Source organism: Vitis vinifera, chromosome 2 (genome assembly GCF_030704535.1).
Source record: "Vitis vinifera cultivar Pinot Noir 40024 chromosome 2, ASM3070453v1".
NCBI lineage: Eukaryota > Viridiplantae > Streptophyta > Magnoliopsida > Vitales > Vitaceae > Vitis > Vitis vinifera.
Window position 1 is genome coordinate 7,378,961 of NC_081806.1, and position 23,921 is coordinate 7,402,881.

General features: G+C 37.4%; 1 protein-coding gene across 1 annotated transcript in view; it reads right to left on the reverse strand.

The window, feature by feature from the left end:
- LOC100260794 (uncharacterized) overlaps window positions 1-23,921 on the reverse strand; it is a 170,216-nt gene that overhangs the window by 92,772 nt on the left and 53,523 nt on the right. The window contains exons 18-26 of the mRNA XM_059734098.1: window positions 23,712-23,915; window positions 23,470-23,579; window positions 20,798-20,894; window positions 20,298-20,396; window positions 10,960-11,115; window positions 10,797-10,871; window positions 10,223-10,711; window positions 9,806-10,141; window positions 9,571-9,702 (exon numbers count right to left, since the gene is read on the reverse strand). Coding sequence (XP_059590081.1) covers window positions 9,571-9,702; window positions 9,806-10,141; window positions 10,223-10,711; window positions 10,797-10,871; window positions 10,960-11,115; window positions 20,298-20,396; window positions 20,798-20,894; window positions 23,470-23,579; window positions 23,712-23,915 — 1,698 coding nt within the window. The remainder of the gene's footprint in view (window positions 1-9,570; window positions 9,703-9,805; window positions 10,142-10,222; window positions 10,712-10,796; window positions 10,872-10,959; window positions 11,116-20,297; window positions 20,397-20,797; window positions 20,895-23,469; window positions 23,580-23,711; window positions 23,916-23,921) is intronic.

The following is a 23,921-nucleotide window of genomic DNA, read 5'->3' on the forward strand; positions in this document are numbered from 1 at the left end:
AACTAAAGATCCTTCCAAAAGCGTTTTTTTGTACCATCTCCCATAGAATAGCAATTGAAATGAAAGAAATCTAATAATGTTTGTGCACTAGCCTTTCAAGGGCATTTATGCGACCATCTAACAACACAGTTGGCATTCTATCCATTAGAGTTTTAACCCATAAACTCAAAATGACATTGTGCCATAAAGCATCATCTACCTAAGGAACCTCCACAATCACTTCCCTAGAAGGGCTTTATTCCTTAAAAATATACTCCCAATGCCTAGCCCTCCTTCCCTCTTAGGCTTATACACCTTATTCCAACCCACAAAGTGATCTCCCTACCCATCCCCAACCCCTGACTGGATAAAATCTCTCTACAAACTCTTAATTCAGGAGGCCACCATAACCTAGGCTTTAAACAAATAAAGTATAAGGGCATAAGTGACAAACATGATTGCACAAAAGTGATTTTGCCTCCCAAGGTCAAGTAAGCTTTCTTCTAACCATCTAATCAGCGTGAGATCCTCCCTACAACCGAATCTTAAAAGGATATTGCTTTAGGATTCCCTAAAAGGGAGGCCTAAGTAAGAAAGGGGTCAATCTAACATCCTACATTCTAAAAAAGTAGCTAACTCACATACTTGAGCCTAACTAATGATAATACCCGATAGGGTACTCTTATTCAAATTCACCTTGAGCCTACAAAGTTATCTGTTGAAATAATGCCAAAGTTAGGACTTTAATTTAGGAATAAAAAAGGAGAGATCATTTAGGATATTTCCTTATGATTTAGTTTCCTAATTTTAGGAGAGAATTAAGCTAGATTGATTGTTTCTTATTCAGTCATTTGTGTATATATATGTGTATGGTGTGTACCGATTCATTATCAATAAAGGAGTTCAGAAATTCTTCATGGTATCAGAGCCAGTTTTCTGAAACCCTAATCCCTTCTGGCCACCTCTTATTCAGGCCATCACTCATTCCGGCCAAATCTTTCTGGCCATATCTCAATCCGATCATCTCTCTCTCTCTCTCTCATTCCGGCCATCAGTCCCTGTTCTCAGAGCCAAGGGAGAAAACACTTTCCAGTCAGTCGAATAGTCGTCAGAAAACACTCACCGCCGGCAACTTTTCCGGCGAATTTTTCCGGCGAACTTTCCGGCGACGGTTTTTTTCTACACCGCAAGGAGCGCCTGGAGGAGATCTCCAATTTGTCCCAAAGCACCGGAACCAGAAACCCATCCACGCGCCGCCCACGCGCGTTTTTCCGGCCGGCGACTGCATCTCACGCGCCGGCGCGTGAGGGCGCGTGAGCCACTTTCCGGCGACGCGCTTCCTCCTCCAGGCTCGCCTGACGCCGACCAGCCACCCTTCCTACCTGTTTGTGCAATCCGAGCCCTGCACGTGCCTCTTTTGGGGTTCTTTTGCTTCCGCGGGCCCTCTGATCAGATTTTCCGGCGTCCTTCGGCTATTTTTTCTCAACTCCAGTCCCTGCACGTGCCTTGAAAAGTGTTCTTCTACCTTTCCGGTCCATGACAAAATACGGAATGGCATCATCACAAGTATCCAGCGTCACGTCACCAGAATCAGGGGGCAGATCTGAAATTCCAAACCTTGGTGGCAATGATTCCTTTCCTATTCTCATCACAGGACACAAATTAAATGGCCATAACTATTTACAGTGGTCACAATCTGTGTTGCTGTTCATTTGCGGTAAAGGAAAGGATGAGTACCTCACTGGAGAAGCAGTCATGCCAGAAACTACAGAACCGGGTTTCAGGAAGTGGAAGATTGAAAACAGCATGATCATGTCATGGCTTATCAATTCCATGAACAATGACATAGGCGAAAATTTCTTGCTGTTTGGGACTGCAAAGGACATATGGGATGCAGCCAAAGAAACTTACTCAAGTTCTGAAAATACTTCAGAACTGTTTCAGGTTGAATCAGCTCTACATGACTTCCGCCAAGGAGAGCAGTCAGTTACTCAGTATTACAACACACTCACAAGGTATTGGCAGCAACTTGACTTATTTGAGACTCACTCATGGAAATGTTCGGATGATGCAGCAACATACAGGCAAATTGTGGAACAAAAGAGACTGTTCAAGTTCTTCCTAGGACTAAACAGGGAATTGGATGATGTTAGAGGCCGAATCATGGGCATTAAACCCTTGCCAAGTCTCAGGGAGGCTTTTTCAGAGGTTAGACGTGAAGAAAGTAGAAAGAAAGTGATGATGGGATCAAAAGAGCAACCTGCCCCAACATTGGATGCCTCTGCCCTTGCGGCTCGGTCATTTAATAGTAGTGGTGGAGATCGTCAGAAACGGGATAGGCCTTGGTGTGATTATTGTAAGAAACCAGGCCATTATAAGGAGACTTGCTGGAAACTTCATGGCAAACCTGCTGATTGGAAACCAAAGCCACGGTTTGACAGAGATGGCAGAGCACACGTGGCTGCCAACTCTGAGAGCACCTCTGTTCCCGAGCCGAGTCCATTCAACAAAGAGCAGATGGAGATGCTACAGAAATTATTAAGCCAAGTTGGCAGTGGCAGTACTACCGGTGTAGCCTTCACTGCTAATCGAGGAGGAATGAGGCCGTGGATAGTAGACACAGGTGCTTCTGATCACATGACAGGAGATGCTGCCATTCTTCAAAATTACAAGCCAAGTAATGGTCATTCATCCGTCCATATTGCTGATGGTTCAAAGTCAAAAATTGCCGGGACAGGTTCTATAAAACTTACTAAAGACTTATATCTTGACTCTGTCCTCCATGTTCCAAACTTGGATTGCAATCTTTTGTCCATTAGCAAATTGGCTCATGATCTCCAATGTGTTACTAAATTCTATCCAAACTTGTGTGTTTTTCAGGACTTGAAATCGGGGAAGATGATTGGCAGTGCTGAACTGTGTTCCGGGCTCTACCTCCTTTCATGTGGCCAATTCTCCAACCAAGTCTCTCAAGCAAGTTGCGTACAGTCTCAGAGTATGTCAGAGTCTTTCAATTCTGTGTCAAATTCTAAGGTCAATAAAGATAGTGAGATTATAATGTTACACTATCGCCTTGGTCATCCTAGCTTTGTTTACCTTGCAAAATTGTTTCCCAGATTATTTATCAATAAAAATCCAGCATCTTATCACTGTGAAATTTGTCAGTTTGCAAAGCATACTCGAACAGTATATCCTCAAATCCCATACAAACCTTCGACTGTTTTCTCTCTAGTACATAGTGATGTGTGGGGTCCCTCCCGGATAAAAAATATTTCTGGCACTCGATGGTTTGTGACATTCGTTGATGATCATACTCGGGTAACATGGGTTTTCCTTATGAAAGAAAAGTCAGAGGTCGGGCACATTTTTCAAACCTTCAATCGTATGGTTCAAAATCAATTCAATTCCAAAATACAAGTCCTCAAGTCAGATAATGCAAAGGAATACTTTACTAGTAGTCTCAGTACTTATCTTCAAAATCATGGCATTATCCACATAAGTTCTTGCGTTGACACCCCACAACAAAATGGGGTGGCCGAACGCAAGAATAGACATCTCTTGGAGGTTGCCCGGTGCCTTATGTTTTCCTCTAATGTTCCAAACTATTTCTGGGGGGAAGCTATTCTCACAGCTACCTATTTGATTAACCGTATGCCATCCAGAGTGCTTACCTTTCAATCCCCACGTCAACTTTTCTTAAAACAGTTTCCTCACACCCATGCCGCCTCTTCTGATTTACCACTCAAAGTATTTGGTTGTACGGCATTCGTTCATGTGTATCCTCAAAATCGTAGCAAATTTGCTCCTCGAGCAAATAAGTGCATTTTTCTAGGGTATTCTCCAACCCAAAAAGGGTACAAATGCTATTCTCCAACCAACAAAAGATTTTACACCACCATGGACGTCTCTTTCTTTGAACATGTCTTCTTCTATCCCAAATCTCATGTTCAGGGGGAGAGCATGAATGAACATCAAGTTTGGGAGTCTTTTCTTGATGGTGTACCTTCTTTTCACTCAGAGTCACCAAATCCTTCCCAATTCGCGCCCACTGAGTTGTCCACACCCATGCCGCCATCAGTTCAGCCAGCCCAGCACACAAATGTTCCTTCTCCCGTGACCATCCAGTCTCCCATGCCTATTCAACCTATAGCCCCACAACTTGCTAATGAGAACTTACAAGTTTACATCAGGAGGAGGAAAAGACAGGAATTAGAGCACGGATCACAGTCAACATGTGGCCAATATATTGACTCCAATTCAAGTCTTCCTGAAGAGAACATAGGTGAGGATAGGGCTGGAGAGGTGTTAATTCCCAGCATTGATGATTCTACTTTGCCAATTGCATTGAGGAAGGGTGTTAGGAGATGTACAGATCATCCAATTGGGAATTATGTTACGTATGAAGGGTTATCACCATCTTACAGAGCATTTGCTACTTCTCTTGATGATACTCAGGTTCCCAACACAATACAAGAGGCATTAAAAATTTCAGAATGGAAGAAGGCAGTACAAGATGAGATTGATGCACTTGAGAAGAATGGGACGTGGACTATCACAGATTTGCCGGTTGAGAAGAGGCCTGTGGGGTGCAAGTGGATTTTCACCATAAAATACAAAGCAGATGGATCAGTCGAAAGATTCAAGGCTCGTTTGGTAGCTAGAGGGTTTACACAATCCTATGGGATAGACTATCAGGAGACTTTTGCTCCTGTTGCAAAACTGAACACTATCAGGATCCTTCTCTCATTGGCTGTCAATCAAGATTGGTGCTTGCAACAACTGGACATAAAAAATGCGTTTCTAAATGGGGACCTAGAAGAGGAAGTCTACATGGAAATACCACCTGGTTTCGAAGAAAGTATGGCAAAGAATCAGGTTTGCAAACTCCAAAAATCATTGTACGGCCTTAAACAATCTCCTCGAGCCTGGTTTGATAGATTCACAAAAGCAGTCCTGAAGCTGGGCTACAAGCAAGGTCAGGCTGATCATACTCTATTTGTCAAGAAATCTCATGCCGGGAAATTGGCCATATTGATAGTCTATGTCGATGATATTATTCTATCTGGAAATGATATGGGGGAGTTACAGAATTTGAAGAAGTATTTGTCAGAAGAGTTTGAAGTTAAAGACCTTGGAAATCTGAAATATTTCCTTGGTATGGAAGTGGCTAGATCAAGGAAAGGAATCGTAGTCTCTCAAAGAAAATACATACTCGATCTTCTTAAGGAGACCGGTATGCTTGGATGCAAACCAATTGATACTCCTATGGATAGTCAGAAGAAACTTGGTATCGAGAAAGAAAGTACACCGGTAGACAGGGGGAGATATCAGCGGCTTGTCGGGCGCTTGATTTATCTCTCACACACTCGGCCAGATATTGGCTTTGCAGTGAGTGCTGTAAGTCAATTCATGCACAGCCCCACTGAGGAACACATGGAAGCAGTCTACAGGATTCTTAGATATTTAAAAATGACACCAGGGAAAGGCCTATTCTTCAGAAAGACAGAGAACCGTGACACTGAAGTATACTCAGATGCGGATTGGGCAGGAAACATCATTGACAGGCGGTCCACTTCCGGATATTGTTCTTTTGTCTGGGGAAATCTTGTTACCTGGAGGAGTAAGAAGCAATCAGTTGTAGCCAGAAGTAGTGCAGAAGCTGAGTACAGAGCTCTTGCACAGGGAATCTGTGAAGGGATTTGGATAAAAAGGGTTCTTAGTGAACTGGGACAAACGAGTTCATCTCCAATTCTGATGATGTGTGATAATCAGGCAGCTATAAGCATAGCAAAGAACCCCGTGCATCATGACAGGACCAAGCATGTTGAGATTGACAGACACTTTATCACAGAGAAGGTGACTAGTGAGACGGTCAAATTAAACTATGTTCCTACCAAGCACCAAACCGCAGACATCCTCACCAAAGCTTTACCTAGGCCTAACTTCGAAGACTTAACTTGCAAGCTGGGATTATATGATATATATTCTCCAGCTTGAGGGGGAGTGTTGAAATAATGCCAAAGTTAGGACTTTAATTTAGGAATAAAAAAGGAGAGATCATTTAGGATATTTCCTTATGATTTAGTTTCCTAATTTTAGGAGAGAATTAAGCTAGATTGATTGTTTCTTATTCAGTCATTTGTGTATATATATGTGTATGGTGTGTACCGATTCATTATCAATAAAGGAGTTCAGAAATTCTTCATTATCAAAAACCAACAAAATTAATTTAAGGTTGTACCAATCCTCCTCTTTGGCTCTTGAGAAAAATATTGGGTCATCAACAAGCTATAAATGTGTCACTCTTGTTCTATTTCTACCTACCAAAAAGCCTTATAAGATTCCTCTCTCCTTTGATCTTAACATCAACATAGTCAACACATCTATAACAATGGTAAAAAGAAATTGGGAGAGGGGGTTGCCTTGCCTTAAGCCCCTAGATGTCTTAACCCATCCTTTAGCGCACCCATTTATCTGTACTGCAAAATTGATTGATGAAATGCACCCATGAATCCATGATCTCCACCTCCGCCCAAAACATTTCCAATCTAATACATGATCCAAAAAATCTCATTTCACATGACTGTCCATTTTTTCAAAATCAATTTTAAAGACACTTCCTTCTTCTCAAGAACATCTTTTCTCATCCACCACTTTAATCACCACTAGAATTGCATCTAAAATTTGTCTCCCCTCAACAAGGGTCCCCAAGAAATATGAACACTCTCCTACAAAACCCCCCATAAACAATGGGACCACACCTTATCTAGGATTTTGTGGAGGCTAGCCACTAAACTAATAGGTCTAACGTCAAATATTCTATTGGTTTGGATCCCACGATGAAAGTGATATTAGTATTCTAATTGATGACTCCATTGTCATGAGACTCCAAGAAAACCTTTAACAAATCCTCTTTAATGATGTCCCAACAATCCAGATAAAGTGTAAGTGCGAAGCCATCTGGATTTGAAACCTTTTACATGTCTATGTGAACGACCGCTTCTCATATTTCCTCTTCTTAGAAGGATCACTCCAAATTACTACCACTCTCCTCTGAAATAAGGCACCAATCTAAACCTTCTAATTTCCACAAATGGTTGGAAGGTTGATTTCTGCATCATAGAACCTTGATTTCTATAGAAACCTCAATGGTTAGAAAACCATGAGCTCTCATCCTCCTTTCTCTCTCTAGAAATGTCCACTTCTCACTATTGCATTGGACATAAGATGTTAGACATAAGATAAAACATGCCTTATCTTCTCCTAGAAAGTTTTTCGAATTACTCCCCAATAATTAGTGTTGTACATGGGTTCCTCTAGAAAATCAATCCAAAGTTGTAAAGCCTCTCAAAAAGGACAATGTGTTTGGTTAGTTACTCACAAAGAAAAAGTCAATATTAACATTCTCTACATGGAAGATCTTTTAGAGCTATTATTGCAAAAAAAATGCATCTTATCCATGGTGAGTAGAGACATTTGTCAATCATCCCTTTCTATATTATTCAATATCATATGGCTTTTCTTTAGTAGGTATCTCGAGGTCACCCTTCAGATATCAAGGGTATGATAGGTATCACTTTTCAAGATTTCGACAACAGGGTTAGCAGGAAAGCACTTAACCCTTTGGTCTGATGGATACTATATCGGTTAGCCCTCACTCCCTCCTCCCCTTTTGAACTCCCTCAATCTCTATCTTGAGCTCTCTCTCTCTCTCTCAATGTGCATGTATCTCTCAATATGTATGAATATCTTTATATGGATATTGGCATGGACTTGTCAAGTATGTGCACTATTGCAGCTACTACTCATTTAGACAAAATAGCTTTTGAGATAAAGCATCATCCAACAACGTAGAGAACACATTAATGCTCAATTAAGAAATATGTCACAATTTTAGGATGTGGAGTTTGAAATATTATTACATATTAGTGTCTAGCAACACCCACTGACTCCCCAAAACCACCAAACCCCCCTAACCCACCTCCAATCCAAGTTCAAAACAAAACCATGGTTCGCAACCATTATTAAACTAGAAACCAAGGCCATATTTGGTATGCAAGAATGGGGAGTAGGAACAAACATCTCATTCATTTCCATGTTTTGATAACTCAAATGACGATAAGAATGGAATAAAAAAATAATTCCAATGAAAATGAAATCTCACTTACAAGTAGGATTTTGATTCATCTCTAATAAACGGTATTTTGATTCTTCAATGCAAGTTGTTTTTAAAATCACTTTTCAAAAAATAAAAAACCAAAAATTTGTTTAGATAAGTATTTTTAAAAATAATTTTTTATTTTGATTTTGTAAAAAATTATAAATTCAATTCATACAAAAATCAACCAAACTTAATTTAAGTTTTATTAAAAAATAATAATTTTATCATTACAAATAAATTAAAAAATAAATAGTAATATTATAATAAAATCATAAATTATACTTCTTATAAATATTATAAAATATGAATATTAATATCTTCACAAAAGAATAATTGATTTATTTTGTTAAAAATAAATAACAAAAAATTTAAAATTAATAATTACTAATACTATTTAATTTTAAATGAATTTCATATAAATAAAGTTTATTTCTTTAATGTATAAATGAGTCATGTTTTTCATTACATACATTGAGTACTCAATTACGGATAGAATATTCTAAAACTTTTTATATAATCTGTAATTAATTAATCAATTTTTTGAATTCCAAATTATTCTTAAATATTAGAGCATTCATTAAAGAATTTAAAGTATTACTTATATCTCACTTAATTATTCTTAAAAAAAAAAAATCTTATTTTCCTTTTATTTTAAAAAATCAATAAAAACAACTTTTACTTGTTCCCAAAAACGATTCTTTTTTATATTTAAAAATTATTTGTAGAGAACACCACCCAAACAGTGCTATAGATTTTTAAAACTAATTTTTTGTTTTCAAAAATAGAACATTGTTTTTAAATCATATGACCACACAAGCTTTTACTATTTAGTTAAAAAAAATATCAAAGAAGTTTTTTTTTAAATCAAAATAAAAAAAATAAAAAAAAAATTATTTTAAACGATACAATTTGAGAAGTTTTTTTAAATAAAAATTAAAAAAATTATTTTAAACTATATGTACAGATATTATTATCAATTTATTAAATTTTACATTCTCATTCTCATTATTACCTAATATTGAAATGGAAACAATTAATCATTCCAACCTAACATTCCTAGGTGCATACAAATAAAATAATTGGAATCACCAAATTCATTCCAATTCAAGGAGAAATAGGAAAGGAAACAAAATATTCATTCTCATTCCTCATTCCCATGTAAACATGTTCTAAGAGTGTGACTAATAATGGAGAACATGAAAATTGATGTTGTATTCAAATGCTTTTTAACTTCTGAAACAAAAGTTGTTGTAAGTCTAATGAAAAGAAGCTGTGAAAAAGGAATAAAACTTGTTGAACCCTGTGATATTACCATGTCAATCTAACCAATTGCCATCAAATCTGCCCAGTTCCAATAAAGTTGCTCAAATCTAAAACTGACATACTAAATGGAAATAACACAAATTTTCTATCAAAAAAGGGGAAAATACCTCAACAAACGAACTCCCCCCAGGATTTCTCATATCACAAATCCAGAAAAAAATATGGCTGCTATGAAGACTGTCATCACTGATCCTTACATTTCCGAGAGCTGCCTTTATACTAAAAGATGATGGAAACACCTTTGAAACAAAGAAATTAAGTACACATCAAGATATGGATCACATTTCATGGAACATATAAAGTTAGATGTATAAATCAGAAAAAGGAAAATGCTAAGAGAACCTTAATATCGGTAAGCAGATTATCCTGTGACAGACTAGCTAGCTTAGTTTCATTTTCATTCATCAACAGGATCTGAGCACGAGCCATATTCAATGTTAAATAGAAAATGATTCTGGATTTCCCCTTTCCTAGCAAACCTTTGACAACAGGCTCCTCAACCATCAATTGATTATCATCCATCTCCTCCTCCAAGACTCCTCTTTGCACAATAGGGGAATTGTCACTAAAAGATTCACATGCTTCATCCTTAGCGTTAATAGCATCAACAAATTCCATGATGGCAAGAACCGTTGGTCTACGACAGAAAAATGACAATGTAGCAAGTGTCACAATTACCTGAAACAACCATGGGAAAAACTAGTTAGGTTACCACATATTGAAATAAAGGGAAATATTTCAAACTAGAAAACTACCCACCTGCTTATCAACATTATTATACAAAGGAGTGTTCCGGTCATAAATAATTATTTGAGCTTTCACAAAACTATCTAATGCGTCAGTAAGATCTATGTCCCTCCTAGTTTGAAGGGCCTCAGCAGGAAGTAGACCAGCAACACGACTAAAACTAGGGGGCTTTAACAATGGTTTTTCAGGTGGAAATGAGTTTTGACTTTGAGAACTTAGGTGTTTGCCCCCCGAAGACTGCATTGGACAATCAACAAAATCAATCAGATCCTCTGGTGCTTCAAAGAATTTATCATCTCCTTCATTTTGAGTCAAACCATTGTTGTCATAACTTGGATTTCCAGCATCTTCAAATGATGAAGGCACATCTACGCTCCCGATGAATGATCTTGCCAGATAACAAGGCTGAGACACTCCCTTGCCACAAACTAAATCTTCAATCTCCAAAGATTTCAGAAGGGTTCCAATGAACATGTCATTTGCTCTAATTGAAAGCTCCACCTGTTTACATGAATATAATGAGATCCAGAAAACAAGAGACCACTAAAACATGCATAAACAGTGACATGGTTCTTATCGATCTAACCTGACCACCTATTGCTCGGAATTCAAATAAACGGCTCTCTTCAGCTAGAAGTACCTCCACGTAATTTTGATCATGCTACAATTATTTTATTAATCACATTAGTCAAATATCTCAGCAGCTTCTTTGAAGCACAACTATTGGCTTAGAATTAATCCAGGCTTACCAGAGAATTATAATTAAAGCAGACTTTTAGTTCATCAAGAACTCCAGTGATAAAAACACTCTCTATCATTGACATATCCATTACATTATTGTTGTCAATGTCTGAGTCTTCAGGATCTGATGAAGTTTCCGATAGACTTGTGATAGGCGCAGAACCCTGCATGTAAATTTCTGTGAGATAATCTTTTGTTACCTAATGAACAGATAACTAAGAAAACATAATAATCATGAAATTCGCAACTGTACTGCAGTTAAAAACTACACTGAAGGGACCTTGGTCTCAATCATACGATACAGCAGAAAGTCCCTGCTGTGGGTAATTAGACAACTGCAATTTTATTAAGATTCCAGTTCAGTAATTTAAGCAGACTATGTCTCTCTTTCTTGAGCGATTTGAAAGAGTCCAAGACCACACTGGCTGAGCATTTTAGAGTGAAGTTGCATTGGACAGGAGAACTAGTAGTCTCTTGTTATATTCTTCTTTGCATAATTTTAATGAATCAAGAAAAAGATACCACTGAGTTATAATTTACTGACAATCGATGCATCATGTCCACATAGGTTCCTGGAACTTACTTTCCCACGTACGAAAAGAAGAATTCACAAAAAGTAAGATCTAATTAAAATTCGCGAAGGAATTAAATCTTCAACAAAAGAAACCATATGTCTAGCTCCACCTTTTGCTAAAGCATCTGCCACATCATTGCCAAAGCAAAGAGTCCAAGAGAAGGAACATCCTAACTCTGAAGAAATGTTAATAATCTGGCACAACCACACATCAAACTTCCATGATCCTGTTTCTTAGTCGCCCAAATGATATGATGACAGCATAATCACCTTCTATAAAAAATCAAAAAATCCCAAAGTTTTCGCCATTAATAACCCTTCCACAAGAGCTAGAATCTTTTATTAAATGGCTAGACCCTAGCCTAAAAGGCTCTCAACACTCTACTAGAATGATCTCTACTCAACCCTCTAATCTCTAATCTCTAACTGCCTTGGGTTGCCCAAAGAACATCCATCAAAATTTAGCTTGACAAAACCTATTGACGGTAGTTGCCATTCACAAGGTGACTCCTTGGTCAATCTCATGGTTCTGCAAACCAGGCTCCAATCTAGCATAATAAGGCTCAAAGATCTACTTGCAAAGCTTCACTAGAAGAAGCCCACAGAAATAAAACAAGTCTCAAATTGCTTTTAAGAATATTCAAGGCTTAGTTCCGTATAAATAAGGAGTTCAAAATTCTCTAGTGCTGCTAAGCAATGTAAGAAAATATGATATGTGGACTCTCCACTCCGCTTGCACATAACACACAATTCCGGGTTAAGCACTTTATATGATCTTTTCCATTGGAGCAATACATTAGTATTGATCTTCTTATTTGCCACAAGCCATGCAAAGGCCTTCACTTTTAGTTGAGCTTTGAATTTCTTAATAAAAATTGCAAGAATAAAAGGATCTGAATTGATTGAAGAAAAAATAGCATTGAAAAAAAAAAGTAAATTGAGAACAATCCCAATGATGACAAGAACCAAACTCTCGTGTCAAGAAAAGTGGGTGACAAATAGATATGGACTAAAGCTGACATTAGACAAGCTAGCTCCTCAATTTCTTACTCTAAGAGGTAACAATGAAAATGAAGTTTCAAGACACAGAGGGGAAGGAGGAAACTAGCACTAAGGAAATAACAGAGTTTCTTAACCTTATTACTCTATAAATGTTTGGGAATTGCTCACTAAGGGATTAATCACCTAACTAAAGATCCTCTTAGAAGCAGATTTTTGTACCATCTCCCATAGAATAATGAGTGAAACGAAAGAAATCTAAGGATGTTTGTGCAACAGCCTTCCAAGGGCATTTATGCGACCACCTAATAACATAGTTGACATCTCATCCATTAGAGTTTAACCCATAAATATTCAAAATGACCTTGTGCCATAAAGCATCATTCTCCCTAGAGAACCTCCACAAGATTTCCTTGATTTCTATCATTTTGTTTGACCTTCCAATTGGAGATTCTTCAAAAATCTGCTTTTGAGAGAATCTATTGTGAGGAATCAGTCCCTTCACATACGATATCCTAGCATCTATGTTGTTTCTAGGGATAGACACAGAATTTTCTATCTTTATGGTTCTGAACTTCTTTGCTACCTCCTCATCCTAGAGCTTCTACTTCTATTATAACTTTAGACCTGGAAATTGCCAACCCTCCTCACTCATGTATATCTATTTGATGTCAAGATCTAGTCCCCAACTCCATCAAGCCTTTCCTCCCCAAGAACTTTTTTTCCAAACCTTATCCATCAATTTTTTGCCATTTAAATTCTTTCCAGTCGACTTTATCAGGAAGTTTAAAGCTCTACCTAAAAGTAAGTGTCTCTACATGACTATTAGTTAGTAAAATGATATAACAAAAAAGACTTAGGACAAAACTACTTCCCTACAAAAAAATCCAACAAAGAAGGAACTCACTTAGCAAACCAATCAATTAATAGGTTGACCAAAAAAAGAAAAACAATCCACCTACAAGAATATTCCAACTTTATTGAAAAATAAAAAATTGTGCACAACCAATTATCCCACTTATGGCGTCCTCTTTTTACACAAAGGACCCAAGAAAATACTATAGCCAATTCACCCTCCACTAGAATATCATCAAATCTATTTAAGTATCCCAAGTCAAGCTTTCCAACAATGCTAACAACTTTGTCTCAATTGATAATCCCTCTCTAACAAGCTAAGGAAAAGGCTTGCTCCTTGCCTACATGATTCCAACACAATCTGCCTATAAGTATCTACCCAAGTTGCTATATGAGAATCCAATAAAATAAACTTAAGTCAACCTATGTAGGATTCCCACCCACAAGCACCTTCTCCACCCTTCTACTTCACTAGAGACAGAACTCCAATCTAATAAAATCACGCCCATCGAAGTACTTGAGAACTTAGAAGTAACTAACAAGTATAAGGAAGATAGAAAGGATCTTATCACAAAAATAAAAATATGTCGAGAATCTAGGAATATTATTTATCCTTAATTTAAATATTGGTATCCATCTATTTATTAGAAGTTTGAATTAGAATAAAATATAGAGTTAGAATTAAAGTATGAGATAGAGTTCGAACTATAGTAAAACTCAAGTGTATTTGTATATAAATATTCATCATCATCAAGGAGAATAAGATATACTATTTTCTCTATCTCTTCTTTCTTAATATGGTATTAGAGCTAGAAGAGAAGAGGCTAGAAGATCCATTATGATGAACCTTGAGTCTCTAAGGGCTAGAACAGAATTTGATAGTTCTGCCCTTGTTACTAAGGGGTTTGATCAAGAAGGAGAAAAAAGGAATTCTAAAAAGGGTGAGAGACCATCATGTGACCATTGTAAGAAACCCTAGCATACTCATGATACTTGTCGGAAGATTCACGGTAAGCCATCAAACTAGAAGAAGAAACCTGATGAGGAGAGTCATGCCTACCAAGCTAAAAGCGACAAACAGGGGCAGCAACCTTCCTTAGAAATATCTTCTTTTACTAGGAATCAAATAAAGCATCTATACAAACTTTTTTAGTCTAAGGTCTCTTTAAATCAATCCTCTTCTTATTCTTTAGCCCAAAAAGGTAATCATCTTCCCACAGCCCTTGTTAGCCTTGATTCAAATTGCCCATGGATCATAGATTCTGGTGCAACCGACCATATGACTGGTTCTTCAAATCTGTTTTCTTCTTATAGTCCATGTCCAGGTAACACAAAAATAAAAATAGCAGATGGATCATTTTCGACTAGTACTAGAAAATGATCTATCAAAATTTCCTCACTTCTTACACTCCATGATGTTCTTCATGTTCCTAATTTATCTTACAATTTATTGTCTGTTAATAAATTAACCTCTAATTTAAAGTGTCAAGCTAATTTTTTTTCATCTTGATGTGAATTCCAAGATTTGAACTCAGGGAAGATGATTGGCAGTGATAGACAAGGTGAAAGACTTTATTTCTTCGAAGATGGAATCAAACTAGGTAGACAAGCTTAGGATACTTGTTCTGAATCTGTTTTAGTAACTAGTGAGAATGAAATAATGTTATGGAATTTTAGGTTTAAGACATCCCAATTTTCAATATTTGAAACATCTATTTCCAAAGTTGTTTATTAATAAAGATCCATCTTCATTCCATTGTGAAATTTGTGAACTTGCAAAGCATCATTGCGCATTTTTTCCTTCACAACCCGATAAAACCTCTAAACCTTTTGCTATAATACATAGTGATGTTTGGGGACCTTCTAGCGTTAGCACTTTTTTAGGAAAAAAGTGGTTTATCACCCTTATAGAAGATCATACAAATGTTTCTTGGGTGTATTTGCTAAAAGGAAAATGAGAAATAACACAAGTGTTTAAACTTTTTCACAAAATGGTCAAAACACAACTTTAAACAAATATTCCAATTTTTAGAACTGACAATGGAACAAAATGCTTTAATCAATTGTTGGGAAATTACATTCTGGAAAGTGGCATAATACATCAAAGTTCTTATGTTGATACATCTTAACAAAATTGAGTGGCAAAAAGAAAGAATAGGCATCTTTTAGTTTCTAGATCACCAATTTCAACAAAAAGTTCCTAAATATCTTTGGGATGAAGCTATTTTAACTGTTATCTATTAGATCAATAGGATGCCTACTAGGGTTTTAAAATATCAAACTCCACTTGATTTTTTCAACGTGTGTTTTCATACTTGACGAATTTCAATGAATTTACCTTTGAAATTTTTTTATTGCACTACATTCATTCATGTCCATAATCATAATTGTCGAAAATTTGATCCTAGAGCATCCAAAAGCATATTTTTTGGATATTCTTCAACACAAAAAGGGTATAAATGATTTGATCCACATGCCAAAAGAATATATGTAATAATGGATGTCACTTTTTTTTTAAAACTAAACCTTATTTTAGTCATGATCACCTTCAAGGGGATAATAAAAGTAATGATTTCATTCCTAGAGAGTTGTTTGAGTTAGACTAGCCACGGTTCTAGCCATCGTTAGTTCAACAACAATTAGAAACTCCAGGAAAATTCCTAGAAAAATCTATTAAACAAAAAAAAACAAAAAAACAAAAACAAGCAAACAAACAGACAAAAAAAACCAACCACCCTGCTTGATGAGTCAGTTGGTAGTAAATTGTAAAAAATCTCGGATAATTCTAATTCTCTGAATAAGGATAAAATCCAAGATTTGGTTTATTTACAGGATGGAGCAACCACATATTCTCAAACCTGAAAGGAGTCGGACCTCATTTTAAAGGATCAGTTTCCAAACAAATTGGGCTATGATCTGAGGTCTATCTAGGAAGCGCCTCTTAAAGACTTTAAGAGAAAAAAGAATCCCACTCAAAAGAAAACAAAAACCTATCCAACCTCTTGCAAATAGGAGCAATTTGCATGTTTGACCAAGTAAAATCTGCATTTCTTAGAAGGGGGTCCAACAAACCACTCTCCCTTATAAACTCGTCAAAACACCTCATGTTGAATGTTAACCTAGAATCACCCAGTTTCTCAGAGATCCTCCTAATTACGTAAAAATCCCATCCTACTTACCACATTGGGAAAGTCAGACCATATAGGTCTTGAAGCTCCAACTAAAAATCTCTCCTCCACAAAGGCTTATTCGGGCCATACAATGAAGTTAACCAAAAAGACCTTTCCTCACCAGAATTCAGCTTAACAGTTACAGAGAAAGACCCTAACACCTTCTCTGTACACTTTAACTTATTTGAATCCCACATAATCACAATCTCCCCTAAAGCTCCACAAGCAGGAAGAGCAACACACTCCATGCTTCTACCTTTCCAAACACTACTCACAAACCTCCTATCCCAAATTTCTCTCTTTGTTTCCTGAACCATCACAACATCTGGATTTTGAGAACTTAAAAAATTCCTGACAATACTCCTTTTCTTCTTGGAACCTAACCCTCTTGTATTCCAACTTAAGATCTTCATGTAAACAAAAAAAACCCAGCACAAACTGCAACCAGACCTAAGTCTCTCGCTGGATTCCACAACTAGTTTTTCTCTTCCTTCTGAAATAGACCTTGTCCGCAGAAAGAGTACTCCTACTCTCTACTGCCGCACCTTTTCCATTATCTCTGACAATTCTAATCCAAAAAACTCTCCAAAACTTACTGAACCTTGACCATTTTCCTGGGCATGCGGCCCTAAATCTGAAAACCTTCCAACGGGAGGGCAGGAGGTTCTAGCTCTAGGGACGACACCCTACCTGAGACGCAAAGCTCCTCAGGGCTACTAAGCGGTTCCCTAAGGAAAGAACAGTCTTTAAAATTTTGGTTAAAGGCTTCTAAAGGGGATGCCACACCTTCCAAAATGGGCACGCCAACAAGACGGTGAAACTCATCACCAGGAAAATTCGAAAAAGGAACAACCTGAGAAACAAGGTTTGACTCCAATGGAATGGAAGAAATGGGCTAGCAACGAAAAGAGTGAAAAGCAGAAACAGAAGAGACGAAAAGAGAATTTGGAACAAAAACCCCAGCCAAAGGATGGCCCTTCTCAAAGGAAGCTGAGAAAGGAAGACACACCTTGTTTTCCAAACTGCAATGCGAAAGCCCTTCGTCTCCCTCTGTCTCCACGGTGAAATCTTTGGAAATTTCTAGACCACAAGAAGAAACGCCCTGATTGAAGACTGAACTACCCCGAAAAATGGCTAGATTTGCTTCTGCGGCAACACTCTCGTCTAATTTACTTCTCGATGCAAAAGGCGACACCTTTAGGCTCGGAGGCCAGCTTCTTGCTTTGCGCCTTGCAGAGACTAAGGGGCCTTTTATCTTTGACGACTCTTTTTTTTTATTTATAGGAAACAACAAAGGGATATATTGACAAAGGGATATAGGAAACGACTCTTTTTCTTTGACGACTCTTGAGATTGTACAATTGACAAGACCTCCTTTGCGGAAGAATCTGAGCACTGAAGCTTTGAGGACGAAAGAGCTACAGGGCCGCCCTTAGAAGACCTTGCTTATGTTTCGTGGGTTGGACTAGCAGGAGGCCCAAAGCTTTTAGCCCCAAACTGGGCCCTAACAGATCGGGCTTTTAACAAGGCATCTGGCTTTAAGGGCCCGATATTGCCTAGGCCCAAGAGACTCCCTCCCCAGCCTTTCTCCGTTTTGGAAGCCAGATTTGAAACTGAAGAACGAGAACTGGAACAAGGAAGAGGCCTCCAGTTGTAGCACTCATTATCCCTAGTAATAGCACATAGCCCCTCAACATCCTTTGCCCTCTGAGAGACGCAACCTCCCGCTGACATCAACTAGTCCTTGCTACGAGTTGACTCAAACCTGAAAAGGTCGTCTTCTTCAACTTCTCCGATGACTGAAACTGCAACTATGAATGTCCAAGCCCCACCTTCCACCTCTAGCAGCGCAGGTAGCACAACATTTGGAAGCATCTCCACCCACAACTTTACCTTCGACAAGTCTACAAGCTTCAGAGTCTCGTGCCACCTTCGTTACCTTTCCCCACTTCTTCATAATGTATCTCAGTTGATCCTCGTCCCACAAATGAAAAGGAAGGCCTCTTAGTTCTAACCAACCCCTTCTAAATTTTCTGAGTACAACCATATTTTCTCTTGGCGACCATCTCCTCAGAAAAATAAACCCTCCTCTCACTGTTAAACTCCCCTGATCTTGGAACCAATCAGCTCTCCTTGCAAAATCCACAAAAAAAACACCCCTTGTAAGCATAAATAGGGTTTACAGACACCATTCCTTTCGTATCCATCATCCTCGCAATAGTTTTTCCTATATAAAACCAATCTTGAACTTTTCCTTTACTTTCGCAAATTACAGCTCTAGCCCATTTTCCAACTGGCAACAGAGCTCCGTTCCTAGGTCCTTCCTCTGCAACCACATCTGCATAGGACCAACATCCTCTGTAAATGCCCTTACTCGCCTGAGAAACTTCAATCGTCTCCTTCGAGGCTCTTACAGCTTGATCAGACAAATCTTGCACTGAAGAAATCGCCTTCCTAAAGGCTTCCCACCTATTGCCTTTAACACCCTCAAGAACAACCAGAATTAAGGGTTTCCTCTTTGTAACAAATTCTGTAATTTTCATGAATCTCCCTCTACTAGTGAAACAAATCTCCATCAAATGTGTCCTAGTCTTGCCCTTAATCTTTCGAATAAAACCCTTGGAAGCCTCCAACTCCACAGCTTTCTTCAAATGCTCCGACAACCAATCCAACTTCTCCTTTCCAAAACCTATTGAGACAACAAAACCTCGACTCCTCTCTGTTATTGAAATCCAAGTTCCCCCATTGGAGCCTTCAAACTTTACCTGGAAAGCCTTTTTCTCCACTTCAAAAAACTTCGCCATCAGAAGCAGGTCAGAGATCATTATGGTCAAGTGATCAAAGATTGCTTTAAACCCATTGAATTTAGATTAGCCATTTAACAATGATCTTACCTTAGTCAAAAAACTTGGATGAGATAAAGTCATGAAAAACTGACAAGTTCAAAGTAAAAAAAGAATTGACCAGTCTTACTACTTGGGTTTCTTAAGGGAAGAATGCTCCTCACAAACTGGATGGTTAAGTGCAAAAATTGTTGTCATTTCAAAGAACTTAAGTTGCTTTAATTGGATTCCTCAATCAAGTAGCATCCCAACTAGCTAAGAAATGGGTCTAAACACTTGGCATTTGTTGATTTCATACCCCTAGAGATGTACTACTCCTAAATCTTGATGCCACATCCTCATGGCCTCAATTTGTGCTCTTTTCCTATTCCAATAGTACTCTACTAATGGCTAGGAGCTTTTAAAGATGATAACAAAACTTAAGTTGCATAAGAGCCCCTACAAACGAACCAAAGAAGAGGCTCTTCTCTTAGCCAAACTATTGGCTTCTTGATTAGCTAATGTAGGGTTCCACAAGAAGGAACTTCCTTTATTTGTATGTCTTTCTTTTAATTAATTGTTATCTTTTAATTCAAAAAATCCCTCAAAATTACCAAAAATACAATATCATGTGCTTGTTAACAATGATTTAACAAATGAATTGCATTAAAAAGAAAAGGAATCATAAAGACCCACTAGGAAAAAAAAAAAAAAAAACCTATTTAACTGACATAAGACCAACTTTTAATCCCTGCATCTTGTGGGACTTTGCAAGTCCATAGGAAAAGCAATACCCTGTGACATTTCAACTACCCTATTAACTAGACAATGTAGGCATGCAACATATCCAACGAATTATATAAATGAAGCAAAAATTTCAAAATAAATTAGAACTTTCAATAGACTAGACAGCATGGCCAATATACCGATGCACGATAAATAGCCCCCTGTAAGCGACTTTGCCAAGTTTTCCTTGAATCATCAGAATCACAACGTAGTATTAGGGCATTTGCATCTTCCACAACCTACATGCAAATGACAAGACGTGTGACAATGGAAGAACCATGCATTCATAAAAATATTAAAAACAAACATTAAGGGTTTGTTTGGATCATGAGAAGTAGGAAGAAAGGAAAGAAAAAATGAAGGAACATAAAAATATAATTTTGAACTCTAATTATTTTGCATAACACTTTTTCAATGTCATTACTCTTTCATAAGGAAAAAAGAATTTAAAAATATATAACTTTCAAAATAACTATTATTATAATTCATTTTCCTTTATATTTTCCACAAAAAATCAAACAAGAGAATTTGAGATTCTCTCCTCTTTTTTTCCTCCTTTCTATAATACTTTCCATAAGCCAAACAAAGCCTAAATGTTCAAAAGTTTATAATCTTTAGATCACAACCACATATTCACAACCTTGCTATTGGATCGTGCCGCATCACAAATAGCCAATACATGTTCCACATTACCAACAAACTCTGGAGGAACAAGATATAGTTGTTTTCCTCGTAAGCTACAAAAAGCACAACCAGTAGGTTACTCAGAACAGTAGAGCAATTTGAAAGGGAAAATGACATAGTGATATGATCAATCATGTTTAGGACAAACAAAATGGTTGAAGCACAATATTGGAAAGACTAATCAGAAAAATTCATTTCAACTACATTACAAGTTCAATAGCCTTGCAAATATTAGGTGCGGTCCTCTAGTGAAACAAAAATCCATAATAAATTGGTTAGGAAAGCAATTTTAATAACCTTCCAAGGACCCTCTCATGGGTGTTTAAGTTGGAGAGAGGTCCTTGGAAGTACAACATGGGGCTTTGTTAAATCTTAACTCTAGCTAACAACTTGGGTTGTTCCTTCTCTTGGTCTGAATGTGTAGCTACTAATGTTACAAATTGACTAGCAAGATGTGAAGCCATGCAATTGAAATTTTTTCTATTTTTTTGCTACTATATTTTGTACATGTTCTTGTTTCATCCTTGATCTATATAGCTACCTTTTCACTCTTTTTAGGTATTTCCTACTTTTTTTTTTCTATCATCCTTTGTATTTTTGGAAGAAATTCACACCCTCCACTTGTAGTTTTAAATTCATATCAAAGAATTCTCAGTTTCTAATCAAACAAATTGCACACGCACACACACACACACAACGAGAGAGAGAGAGAGAGAGAGAGAGAGAGAGAGAGAGAGAGAGAGAGAGAAACACAAGGATTGAAGATTTGATCCACTTCTGGAAGATGCTGCATAATTTTAAACTGGTTCAGCATTTTAGGTCCTCTTCTAGGAGATTACACTTTTTATGGATGGCCATGTTTTGTATTAAGCCCTAGAAGTAAGAAAGCTAGGGAACAACCTTAGCATTAGTCAGTAATAAAGAAGAAGCAAAAGGGAGAGGGAAAGATCTACAATAGAATAACCAAGCCTGGTTACAAGCAGCAAAATAAGTCAATGACAGTATTGTGGAGGTGGCCAATAACAGTGACAGAGCCACGTGATGCCAAGAGGGCAAGTGCCCTACTAAAATTAATATCTATATATTAATATAATACATAGAGGCCTCCTGGAGCATCGGTGCTTCTTAGGTTAGTTTTGGTATTTTGGAGGGACCTTTTTGTTTTACATGAAGATCTTAAGTTGGAATGTTAAGGATTGGGATTCAAAGAGAAAAGAAGTATTGTAGAAGGTTTTTTAAGTTTTGTAAACCCAGACATTGCGATGCTTCAAGAAACAAAGAGGGAGAATTGAGATAAGAGGTTTATGGGTAGTGTGTGGAAAGGTAGAAGTGAGGAGTGGGCTATTCTTCCAGCTTGTGGGGCCTCAGGAGGTATTGTGATTATTTGGGACTCGAGCTAGCTTAAGTGTTCAAAAACGGTTTTAGGCTCCTTTTCAATAACTATTAAGTTGGCTTCTATTGACAAGAGTGATTTTGGCTTCCTTTTTTAACTCTATTTCCTCCTCTGACAGATTTCTCTCACTTTCCACCATGTCCCAAAACTCCACTTGTTGAAGAGCTGAAAATTTATTGTATTTCAGCCTCCCAAAAACATCCCTATTCCAAGACTTAATGTTTTGTTTAAGCTCCTTCAACTTAGCAGCCAACCTAAAGCTAGCACGGCCTCTTACAACAATCCCCTGCCACCAGTTCCGTAGGAGATCTTTAAATCCTTCTACTTTAAGCCACATATTTTCAAATCTGAAAGGGAAGGGTCCTCTTCTTAAACCATCACCCTCTAGCAAAATAGGGAAGTGCTCAGAGATAGGCCTAGGCAGCCTTCTCTGAAGGACTCCACTAAACTATTTCCAGATAACAACGCTTAAATAGTGTTAAGAATTTTTAAAAATAGTTTTCCGTTTTTAAAAACAAAAAACTGTTTTTAAATCATATGGTCAAATAGGCTCTTAAATTTTCAAGACACCTACCTTGGCCTCCCTTGTGGATTTCAGCTCCTACCTTGGCTTTGAGAAATTGAAACTTAAAAGCTTTCTAGCATGAAGTTTTGTGACCTGAAGTGGCTTGTATCATCGAGTTTTGACTAAGGCCTTTTCATTTGTATTTCACAGAAATGGAAAAAAGACATATCACAAACCAACTCTGTGCACTCAAAGTGTTATTGAAAGCAAATAACCATTAAATGGATGGATTTTATGGACCTCAAATACTAAATTAGCAAGTGATACTAAACTTTCTATCAACAAATAACCATTGATCACTTTGAGATTATCGTATAACTTTCTATCAAAAATATGTCAACCTCTAAGAATCAATGCAAATCCCCATACATCATCTCTACCTATTGGCAAGATTGAGGCATATCATTATTCTTAGTTTTGACAATATCAATGAGTAAAGAAATTTACCCTACTGGTAATGCAATTTAGTATTTTGAAAATGCAAAACTTCAATAATCATGTATTCATCGAAAAACTTGTTTGGTTTAGACTCCCTAGTTTTTCCTGATTTCATCATCCATAGAAAATCATTTCTTAGCAATTCCTTTAGTTGCACTAGATGTTTCTATCCTATCATGAACTGATACAAAAATATATAAGAACCAATTTAAGAAAAGATGGATGTCTGAACCTGATATAGTGCTTGTAGGATTTAGAGCCAGGGCTTTCAAGGGCATAAAGAAAAGGCCCAACAAGACAGAAGTACCTCCGCTGCCATACAGCTTCCCTATTTCCCACACCCTATACATTAGAAAAAGGAACAGAAAAGAAGCATATGGCTGTTATAAAATATCACCAAAACTAATGACATGAACTACCAGAAAAAGAAATTTTGAAAAAAAGAAAAAATAAGAATAGAATAGAAAGGGCAACCTTCCATATAAGATGAGACAACCACCCCTCAAAATCAGCTTGATTCCAAGGGCGAAGAAGATCTGACTTCTTGCCATCTTCCTCCTCAAAGATCTTTGCTACTTGCATCAATCGATGATACCGAGCTGGTGAAAAATGGAATCCTAATGATGGCATTCGCACAGCAAGTCTTGTTGAAGGGTAGGATGGGTTCTCTAGTCGGATCTGAAT